Genomic DNA, 10,724 nt, shown 5'->3' with positions numbered 1-10,724 from the left:
TTTTTTCCACAATATTCTCCATCTTAATAAATTAAGAACTAATCCCTTATTGATTTGTCATTTACCAATAAATTATTATATATAAAAAACATGATTTAAACCCCTCAACACTTACTTTAGCAAATGAATAAACTGATCATTCAGACTAATTTAAATTGACTATTTAGTCTATTAAGCAATGAAATATGTATGAGACACTAATGAAATAAATATGTATATACACACTTGCAAATTTCAAATTTTTGTTAAAAGATAGGGACATCATATATATAAAATATAAAAAATTTTATAAATAAATTATAATTTCTTAATATTTATTGATATTAGCATAAAACTTTTTTATTAATTTTAATATATTTTAATTATATAAAAGATTTTAGATTTTTTTTATTAATGAATTAATATTAATGAGACATTCTTAACTCATTTTCAAGAATATAGACAAATAAGATTGGACACCTAATACATGATCATATTTTAGTTTATGTAAAATATTTTTTAATTTTTATTAATACAAAACTACACACAAGACATGTTTATTAGATGAGTATCATCCAAAATATACCCGACACATACAACTCAACAAAGTGTCAATATTTCATAGCTACCTATTAAATGAGAAATCTATAGCGAATCATCTCGTCATGAAAATAAGTACCATCAACATGGCTTAGGTAATCAGGAATTCTTCGTGCCATGGCTAGAGATAAAAATAGAAACATGAAGAGACTGGCACCAAAACTTTGTATGATTGATATGGAGGGTGAACAAATTTCACCATGAAAGTAAACAGAATAAATTACATATGATGTAATCAAACATCACTAAAGAATTTCAATAGTGTAAGAATTGAATAATCAACCCTAGGAAGAGACGTGATAGATCAACTGAGATCAGGAAGAAACAACACAGCAGTCTCAACGGATGTCCAAGATATACCAGGTCAGCATCTGCTTCACAGTTGAAAACATCCCCCCAAGAGTTTTGATGAATCAAATAGTTTTTACACACTACACATATCAACACCCAACAGAAACCTGTCACTCATGCTAAAATCACTATACAATTTCCACTATCTCTCACCATTTAGGAGGCTAAGCCAGAGCTACATTCACAAGAAGCAATGCAAAATCAAGATCAATTTGAAGGGGAAAAAATGATTTTTGCAAGTCGGAACCTTCCTCTACCCAGGGAAAAGAGACTGCACCCTGCCACAGTGCCATCTATTAATTCTCACCATCCACAGAAATTCCAACGGCACACCAGTGGACCAACCACAATTAAATGACCGAAAATCACAATTCTATTTGTCGGGAATTCACGGTGCAAGCTTTAGTTAAAATGGAAAAGGCAAATGATCATCACTGACAAATTATCTCACAATATTCCATTCAAAACCCTCTGGTAATAGTCGTACTGCCGTGTCCGCCATGCATCCAGGCTACTGCTGATCAGAGTAAGCACCAATGATACACATTGCTGCCAGAAGAGAAAATGAAAGAAAACACAAATGTAACAATCACATTTAACAGATTGCATTTAAAAAGTAATTAATATTACTATTGAAACCTCTTCCGTTAAACTGAGGTGGAATCGCTTCCGTAGGTTCTGTATTGTCCGTGGACCATTTTTAAAGCAGGGGAAACCAGAGTCCTAATACAAACATTAGGGGAAAAAAGAATCAGTACAGAGGGATATTTCCTTATGTTCTCTATAAGCATCACGAAAGAGGCCCACGTACAGCAGCAGTTGTGTCAAAGGTAACATAAGATATCACGTAAGAATATGTGAACCTCATATCACGTAACCAGATAAGTGAAACGGATAGGTTACAGTCAAGTATGGGAGAAGGGAGAAAGGAGAAAGCTCTGTTTCTCTAACTGCTTATCAAACAAATGTAGTGTATTGTAACCTTTTTTGCACAAATTTCTGTTCAATGTCAAATACAATGCATTTTCCTTTCACTATGTTTTGGGTTGGAAGGACCATTCTCAAGACAGCGAAATTTGTTTCTCAACCATGTTCTAAGCAACTCAAGATGTTATTTGCCACCCACCGCCCATTATCCAAAACAATCATGTTCATTCATTCAACGGACAAAAAGTCATGCTGAATCCCCCCTCCCCCCAAAAAAAGGAAATTAGAAAAAAGAATTGTTTCAATCTCAGAATTCAAAGATGTTTAATGTCTATTCAGGTACTCTTAAGCACTTCACTACCCCAGTAGTATGACAGTTAAGCAACCAAGATTCACTAGGAATCATATTGGATAGCTGCTATTTGCACAATATATGAGCATCCAATCAATCACATTCTTTTTTTTGTTTTTTGGAGGAGTGGAAAAAAAAAAAAACAAAAAACAAAACAAAAAGGGAGAAGAGAAAAACAAAGGGCATCAGCCTTAAATCACAGAAAACTTCACAAGCAGACTATATACATGTTATATGACAGTCGGAGGAACCACAGGGAGGTAACAATTACATACCTGTAACATCTCAACAAGAAGAATTATTCGCTCAGCATGCTTACGGCAAGTAAGAAAGCCTTGAATGCATAAAACCTGGGTTACAGGGACAAAATGGACATGTTTAGTGCTAATAAATGCAGAGGTAATGTGCTGCAGACTGTATATTCACCACTACTACCTTGAAATAATCAAAGAATTCACTTGGAATGCCCTCAGCATCAGAATCCATGACCTATCACAATTGCATTTGTTCATTTTATAGAGCTGACCATTTAGCAAATGAATGACAAAAAGATCAAGTCAATAACAGACAGAAAATTATCTCAGTTTACCTCAAGAAGCTCTCGGGTTAATTTGAAAGGTGCACTTTCAAAATTAACACCACCAGGTGAATTGGAAAGCATGAAGCCAAAATCAATATGTATAATATGACCTTCTTCATCCAATAAGAGGTTCCCATTGTGCCTATCCTTCACCTGAATGACAACAAACAAAAAAAATGATAAGTGGGTAGAAAACTAACTCCACAACAACAATAAACAGCAGAAATAATGACACAAATCACAATTTAATGCAGTGCTGCACCAGTTATAAAGAATGAATTCATGCATGTACATGATCAGATGTTTCAGACCTGCAGAAGGTAGCAGACTAGGGAATATCCAGCCATACTTTCAACGAAGTTCCTCTATACAAAAATAATTAAAAAAAATGGTTACATTTTGTCACAGAAGAGATATCTTGTCCAATTTTAACATGGAATTAAGTCTTTTACCATATAATAAGTAAAATGATACAAGAAACATCATGCAAATCATTCAAACGAGAGACGAGGAAATAACCATTTACATTTAGAAGATGATGCACTATACAATACCAGAAGAAGAATGAACAGTTAAGATTTAAGAATTAGTAGCACATTTTTTCAGATTAACAAGATCAGTTCACAATAATGCAGCATATCTTTGCATCTCTATATTTACCTGGGCAAGTTTGAAACTTGGAGAATTTTCTTGATACTTGGCAATAAAGAACCCACGTAAACTTGAGATGTTGGGATATCTACTCTTGATCGAATGTAGAGAAGCCTGCAATAAAGAGAAAAAGACCGATATTAAGCTGGAAATATTATTAATAAGGTGAACTATATATTAGAATATTTTGCCTATACTCTCTATACTAATAATAAGGTCAAGTAGTACTAAAAGTGAAAGACAAGCCTAGTAAACGTAATAGTAGAAACTTAATTGAATAAGTCAAAAATCAGGAACTATAAGAAATCAGCATATAATTCCTAAATTATTTCCTTACTTACATGGCTAGTTTGATTTCACAACATATGATACATATATTCTAAGGTAATCTAAGCATAACCTAAATAGCCTCCCTAAATTTCATTTGAAATGTCAAAGCACAGAATTACCGTGTCTGGAATAGTTTCGATAAGAGCTGTGTAAGATGATGTACACAAAACTTCATAAGGGCGTAGCCAGAGAGGTAGGCCTGCTTCTTGGAAGATATCTGGCATCAAAGGCTGATAATTGTAAGCAACACATCAAGAAATTCCTAGAGTAGTTTGATATCTGAAAACTCATGACAGTGCAATTATGCGAGTCAATAAATCTTAAGCACATCCAATCTATTCACTAGACAAATTCCTCTCTAATTAGAAATTTCCAACTAACACGTTGAAAACCACAACCAAGTAGACTGACAGCCAAAATGATACATAGAATGATTTGTGTTGCCTTACCTTTCCTTTTAATAATAGTAATGAAATTAATAGAAACAATGACATTAATTTCCACTACATTGTTTTAAGAAAAGTAAACGGGCTCCACTTCAAACCAGAAAGACAAGTGGAGAATTTTATTTTATTTTTTATTTTTTGAAAAAAGATTAATTTTACGGTTTAGAACATCTTTGCGATTTCTTTTCACTTCCCTTAAGTTTGTCCCAATATCAATACACTCTATGCTCATCAACAAAAACAATAATTTCTCAAAAGGTGTTATGGCAACACAATGGACACCGTATATGTGAAATTCTGAATATATTCAATTTGAAATGATCTTTCCCTTTGGGCTTCATTCCAATATCAACACCAAAAACAAAGGGAAGAGAAGTAAAAGAGAGCCCCCACCATAGAAATGTGAAATTAGTTGAACCGCCAGATGCTCCTGCCTGCAATCATCACCGCTCTTTACAATAACCTATGTAAAAAGGAATATTGTGTCATCTTGCTTGAAAGAATATCATCTTGAAGCATTTATTCTCAACCAAAGTACAGAAAGAACCATATGGGAGAAAAAAAATAGGGTTTGGGGGGGGGGGGGGGGTTGGAAGGGGAGAGAGACAGTTTTATTGCTTGGATGAATAGTTTTAATACAAATCTCTAAACAAACAAATGACCTTACTTTAGGCAACAAACAACTATTGATCATCAGATATTTTATTCATTAAAATCAAGACCCCATGACTTCAGAAAATAACAGCATTGCTTTTTTTTATTTTTTTAATTAACAAATGTACTTACAGATCTCAAGTCCCAACCAGGTGAATTGCCGTGAATGGAAGCCTTGCGTATCCTCTCTTTCTTTGCCTCCCAAAGTTCACCAGACAAGGCATCACTCGCTTTGCGGGCAATTCCATTAGCCTGTCAAGAGGAACAGGTCATACTAACAGCTCGATATTTCAAAACAATTAAGAACTTCTACAACATTTCTTACCCTTGGTTGTGCATCTGATGAATCCTGACCAGCACCTTTCAAAGGAAGTCCAAGAGGTGCTTCCCCTTTAGCAGCCGCCGCCTAGAGAAGTTGAAATGTCAGCAAAAACTATTACAGTAACATTGATTGGGAGGAATCATACAAAGAAATGAATTATCTACATGTCATGGTCTGTTTTAGAATTGTGTAGATCTAACAACCCCAGAAGCTAGCTGGTGGGGGGTGAGAAGCCCAAGCAATTATAAAGGTTATCATGCCCATATCTCCAAGCAACGGACACAACACACAAACTCTAAACCTAGGGCTGGCATCTACAGTGGCCCAATAACAACAATAGATTAGGGTCTAACACATCTCAAAACTGAGTAGGTCTAAATTAATACCAAAAGCTAGCAGAAGGGAAGAGGGATGTCCAAAGACTTAATAAACTGAAAATGGCAATATCCCCAAGCAAAGTGGAACTAACCAGTGTGAAATGCATAATCAATGCATAATCTTTAACTAAATGAAGTCATGGATCCGCATTACAGATTAATATCAACAATCTACCTACTGAATGCATGAGTAACTTAATGATTCGAGTTACTCGTTATATTATTGTAATAAGATAACTTGGCCAGTCTTTTCAAATTAAAAACTAATTATGTTGACTGGCAGACATGTGTATACATGCAAAGAAACAGTTGACTTCATGCTGCTGAAATAACTACATTGTAAAATCGCTGAATTATTTATTTTGCAATATGGGCACTGATAATGGAAACCAGATCAAGTGTTTTGAAAACAAAGCTTGAATGCAATATAGAAGAAAGTAATGCAAATAGCAGCATCAATATCACCAAATCAACAGAAGACTCACTTTTACTTCCTCTATTGCCACTGTACTTGGCACACGACGATGTTCCCTCCGCCGTCTAGGTGCTTGTTCCCCAATATCCTCCATTCTAAGCCCAGGATCAGTGGTCAGCACTACCCGTACGCACTTCACATCACTGTTACGTCCTCCCCTTGCCATTTCACCAACACTGTTACTATAAGGACCTCGACTGCTAACATGCAGATCCACTTCAGTTTTCTCTGGCTGAACATGTAATTGTGATTCTACAGAAAGACTCACACTAACAAAGTTGACTTTTGCCTCGGATACATGAGTCATTGCCTGGTCAATTGCCCGAGCAGTTGATCTTGACATCCTATCATTGCTATTACGATAAACCTCTTGTGTTGTCCACAGTGGATAAGCCCATGGTGGTGGTTTTGGCAAGAGAGCATCTCCATTTGCCAAGGGAATTCCACCTTTGGAAAGTTTATGAGGACTGGACGTGTCCTTGGAATTGCTATGATAAATGTTTTGTAGTGAAGGGAATATATCAGAAATATGTTTCTCATTTTATGAACTGCTATATTTTTTAAAACTCATGGGGATTACTATTGAAGTAATACCTTGTCATGTCACATCTCAATACTTCAACACAGATCATGTAAGGCGCCTTCTCCCTAGAATTCAAGAGAACAGCTTCATCTTCAGGAATATAAAGCACACGGTACATGCCCTTTCCCAAAGGAAAACAAACTCCTAGGAATAAGGAAAGCAAGATTCATAGATAAATAAGAACCAAGTGAACCCATAAATAAAAGAATGCATACACACAAATTACACACCAAAAAAGTGAGTTTAAAAGCAAAGAACTAACAACAGCCAACAATTCCTTGAGTGCACAAATGAAAAGTTGATTAACAGTACCACTAACAAAATGGCCCTCCCAATAAACATCAGAATGGAAGTTTCTAAACATGCAAAGCAAGGCAACTAAAGAAATATGGAAATTGGTGCCATTGCCACAAGGAGAATTTCTCAGACTAGATTTTGGGAATAAAATGACATCTGATTCTGTTTGGACGAAACACATGACAAATAGTAAATCCTTTCAGCATCAAAGAACAATATTGACATCATATCATTCACAGTTAAGAAGTACCTCCAGTATTCTGTGCCTCTGTCAAATGTAAATTGATCTCTGCTAGAGACTTAAAAGTTAAAACACAGAAACAGCAACAAATAGGTGTCAGAAGCCAACGATGGAACAGGTTCAAATAAGTAAATATATACATACATATTATCATTAAAAATATAAAAAAAATAACCTCATGCAAAGCATGTTTGCGGTCTTCAACTGGAAATACATCAACTAACCCAAATGATGTCTCGCATAATGACAGCACAAATTCCAATGACTCATGGTAAGCTACTTTACGGAAATGTGATTGATTGAATGGAAGTGGAGGTTTTGTTGCAAATTTCTCAGGTGATTCAGGATGCTTCTGCTAAAGTAACATAAAATTAACAGCATCCAACTGAGGCATAAGGATGTCATACATGGGAGAATGCCCTATCACCATTTCTCAATAGTAAAAACCCAACAAAGTATACAACAAAGAAATGACAACAGATTTCAGAATCCATAAATACAAATATTTCTCTTCTAACTCTAACCAGCAAATGCAGTAAGAGATTTCATTTGTAAATATCATAATCAAGACTCTGTCAGGTTTGCATTATGTCTTGCACTCATGCACATAACATTGATAATGAGTCCATATAGAAAAGCATGTGGATATTGAATAAATAAACCAATGCCAAAATCTATATTAAAATTATAAAAGCAGACTTCAAATCAAGATGTTAGAGTGCCTTTATGACTTATCATAAAAAGAAAATTAATCAATGTGTCGTGCATGAATATGGGGTTCCACTAAAAAAATATTTGGTTTACTTTCTTCCAGAAGACAAACACAAATATTAATTGTTAGTAAATATGCAACAGACCTCTTTCTGCTTATTCGACCCCCATAGTTCTGAATCTTCAACTGAACGTTCACGATCTCTAAACAATTTGCGGAAGAAATTTTCTGTACCTGGACTACTTTCACCGTTGTTTTCATTGGTTGAACTACTTTTACCATCTTCAGGGTGCACACGAAATAATCTTTTGAACAAAGGAAATTCAGAAGGCTCTTCCTCCTCAATAGTGGCAGTACCTTCTTCAATTTTATCATTTGCATCTTTCTTGTCCTCAAATATATCCTTAACAAATTTTCGGAAAAACCCTTCTTTTTCATCCTGTTCAGAATGCTTTGCACCTCTCTCTTCGGAATTAGCATTTTCTCCTTCATCATTCGAATCCTTCTTATCTTCAAATTTTTCCCTCAAAAACTTACGGAAAAATCCTTCTTTCTCCTCTTCTGCCATCATTTTGGTCGGTGTTTTATCCTCAGAATCATTCTTGCTATCACGAAACAATCTCTTAAAAATTCCATCCGAACTTGAGGGGGAACCCTCCACCTCGCCTTTATTGTCCCTCAAGAGCCTTTTAAAGAAGCCATCCTTTTCAGAGTCTTCATCATCACCTCTATTGTCCCTTAAGATCCTTTTAAAGAAATTATCCTTGTCAGAGTCTTCATCATATTTCTCGGTTGACTTTCTGAAGTGAAATGCATCTCGGATTTTCTGGCCCAACTCATCCTCACCTTTGCTATCCCTTAAAAGCCTCTTGAAAAAGCCATCCTTCTCAGAATCATTGTCATCTTTTTCCGCTGACTTCCGAAACAGCAAAGCATCTCTAAACTTTGGACTTGGCAACAATTTCTTAAACAAGTTGTTTTCATCAGGAGACTGCGGACTAACGTTCACCTGCAAATTCTTTCCTGAAGAAGGCGAGAAAGACATGGACTTCTGAGGAGGAGGCGTAGGTGTTATTGACAACCGGCGTGTTGAAGACAAGAACCTATTGAAAACTTGGTTCTTACCTCCAACGCTGGAAGATGAACCTTGAGGCCTAATCAGGGGCACCCACTCACCCATCAAGGTGGCCGCAATCCGGCACTTCTCCTGCATCCTACTAATAGCTTCATTATCATTATCATCATCATTGTCCTCAAGCTCAGCCAATAAGAACCAATGCACCTTCAAAGCAATCTTAAGAGACTTGGAGCAAATATCAATGACAAACTTATCCAAAGAGGGGCTAGGCTTATGTATCATCATGTAACACACTTGGAACAGATAGCTCTCAATTCCCTGCAATGGAAGTGTGTACATTCTATTGCAGAGGTAATCGCGCACCCCTGCATGGTCATGCTTGTACAAGTAGCTAACTGCGATCCACTCGCAGAAGAAGGAGGAATCAAAGAACCTGATAAGCCACCCATTCTCACTGGTCTCACTGGTCAAATTGGACCTCGACGTGATTTCTCTGGGCTCATCGGCCCAGACACGACTCAATCCTAAAAGCTTCACCATCCTCCTCAATCTACCATCATCAAACCCTGATGGGGTTAACCGCTACCAACCCCGCAACAGGATCCTAATTCCAATTCAACAACCAGCTAAAGCAGAGTAGGATCCTCATTATAAAACCCTACGAATCCCTAAAACCTTCGTTGTAAACCCTAATCCAGCCACGAATAGAATCCCTCACCCTCATCGGTTATCCGAATCGGGTGTCTAATGGAGATTCCGATAAAAAAAACGATGTTGAACAGGAAACTCTTACAGCGTTCATGGAAATAACGGAACAACGCAATCGGGGCAAACTCGAGCAGTGAAAAATTGGAGCCGAAGCAGGAAGAATCGGAGGATTCAGCCTATAAATCAAAACGAGGCTTCAATTCGATAAAAATGAATGTATCTGGATAGCGTAGAAGACGAAATGTGAATCTGATTCGAACCGCACGAGAACGTGGAAGCGAATCGAATGCCACAACGGATCTCTTCGAAACGACGGCGTTCTGGTGGAGGTTGTTGCGGTGGTGGTCGTCGTCGTTTTTTTCGATATAGACAGATCAACGACAAAGGTAAAGTACGAGTTAATTAGAATAGATAAAAATAAAAATAAAAAATAAAAAATAAAATTGAAGGTGCGTGAGCGTCTTCTGAAAGAGTGAAAGTTGCGCACTCCTACTATCCTACTAGTAAAGGGCACTGATTCCATGTGCCGAAGATATTTGGGATTTCGGTGCGCATATTTTTTGTTTTTGGTTGACCGGTGCAACTGATGATGATGGTCGTTGGATCTTATTTGTTTTATAATTCAATGGCAGAGATCATTTTAGTTTTTTTCTTTTGATTGGTTAGTGGACATCTTGTATCAGGGATTAATTTGTAAAATTTATTTTGTAACTGATTATTTTTGTTACATTCGAAAATTATTTTGGTTTAAGTAGAATTAGTTTAAAATGTTTTAAGACCTAAATTAATGGTAGTTAGTGATTCTGTTTAACGCTAAATCAGAGATGATGGAGGTGGGCTGGAAAGGAAGGAGAAGCGCCGTGGACGTCATTACTAACCGTAAATGGAGTTGCAAAAAGCTTTCTCCCGCAGAATTACAGTGCAAAGTGGACTCTCTGAATGGCGCATCTGTCGCCACTCATTAGTTAGGAGAATGACAATTTACATAGTGTCATCATCGGAAGGGGTTTCGATCGCCGTTGATAACAAGGAGTATTATTTCGAGTAGACGTATGGCTTTG

At 36.5% G+C, this 10,724-nt stretch overlaps 1 protein-coding gene across 3 annotated transcripts; it reads right to left on the bottom strand.

The window, feature by feature from the left end:
• Positions 1–715: 715 nt before the first annotated feature.
• LOC130958104 (phosphatidylinositol 4-kinase beta 1-like) lies at positions 716–10,128 on the bottom strand. Of its 3 annotated transcripts, none has more exons than XM_057885003.1 (16): positions 8,023–10,127; positions 7,341–7,520; positions 7,175–7,223; positions 6,639–6,771; positions 6,055–6,532; positions 5,196–5,276; positions 5,003–5,122; positions 4,610–4,679; positions 3,890–3,987; positions 3,450–3,554; positions 3,101–3,154; positions 2,799–2,942; positions 2,645–2,698; positions 2,485–2,559; positions 1,570–1,653; positions 716–1,479 (listed from the first exon to the last, which is right to left on the bottom strand). In XM_057885003.1, the coding sequence occupies exons 1-16, from the start codon at positions 9,493–9,495 to the stop codon at positions 1,378–1,380; spliced, it is 3,300 nt and encodes a 1,099-aa protein (XP_057740986.1). In that variant the 5' UTR covers positions 9,496–10,127; the 3' UTR covers positions 716–1,377. The 3 variants fall into 3 exon arrangements, with proteins under 3 accessions (XP_057740986.1, XP_057740987.1, XP_057740988.1); XM_057885004.1 differs by having other exon boundaries at positions 7,341–7,517; positions 8,023–10,126; XM_057885005.1 differs by lacking the exon at positions 3,101–3,154 and having other exon boundaries at positions 8,023–10,128.
• Positions 10,129–10,724: the final 596 nt, after the last annotated feature.

Source organism: Arachis stenosperma, chromosome 10 (assembly GCF_014773155.1).
Source record: "Arachis stenosperma cultivar V10309 chromosome 10, arast.V10309.gnm1.PFL2, whole genome shotgun sequence".
NCBI lineage: Eukaryota > Viridiplantae > Streptophyta > Magnoliopsida > Fabales > Fabaceae > Arachis > Arachis stenosperma.
The sequence above is the reverse complement of the archived record's forward strand: the minus strand, read 5'-3'. Positions and strand labels throughout refer to the sequence as shown.

Excerpts from the sequence above, each read along its gene's own strand:
- LOC130958104 (XM_057885003.1), bottom strand. The coding sequence starts at position 9,495 with ATGGTGAAGCTTTTAGGATTGAGTCGTGTCTGGGCCGATGAGCCCAGA. Across the intron at positions 6,772-7,174 it reads AGAGGCACAGAATACTGGAG|GAGTTTGTTTTCCTTTGGGA; the intron begins GTACTTCTTAAC and ends CCTTATTCCTAG. Across the intron at positions 4,680-5,002 it reads CTGGTTGGGACTTGAGATCT|GTTATTGTAAAGAGCGGTGA; the intron begins GTAAGTACATTT and ends CTTTTTACATAG.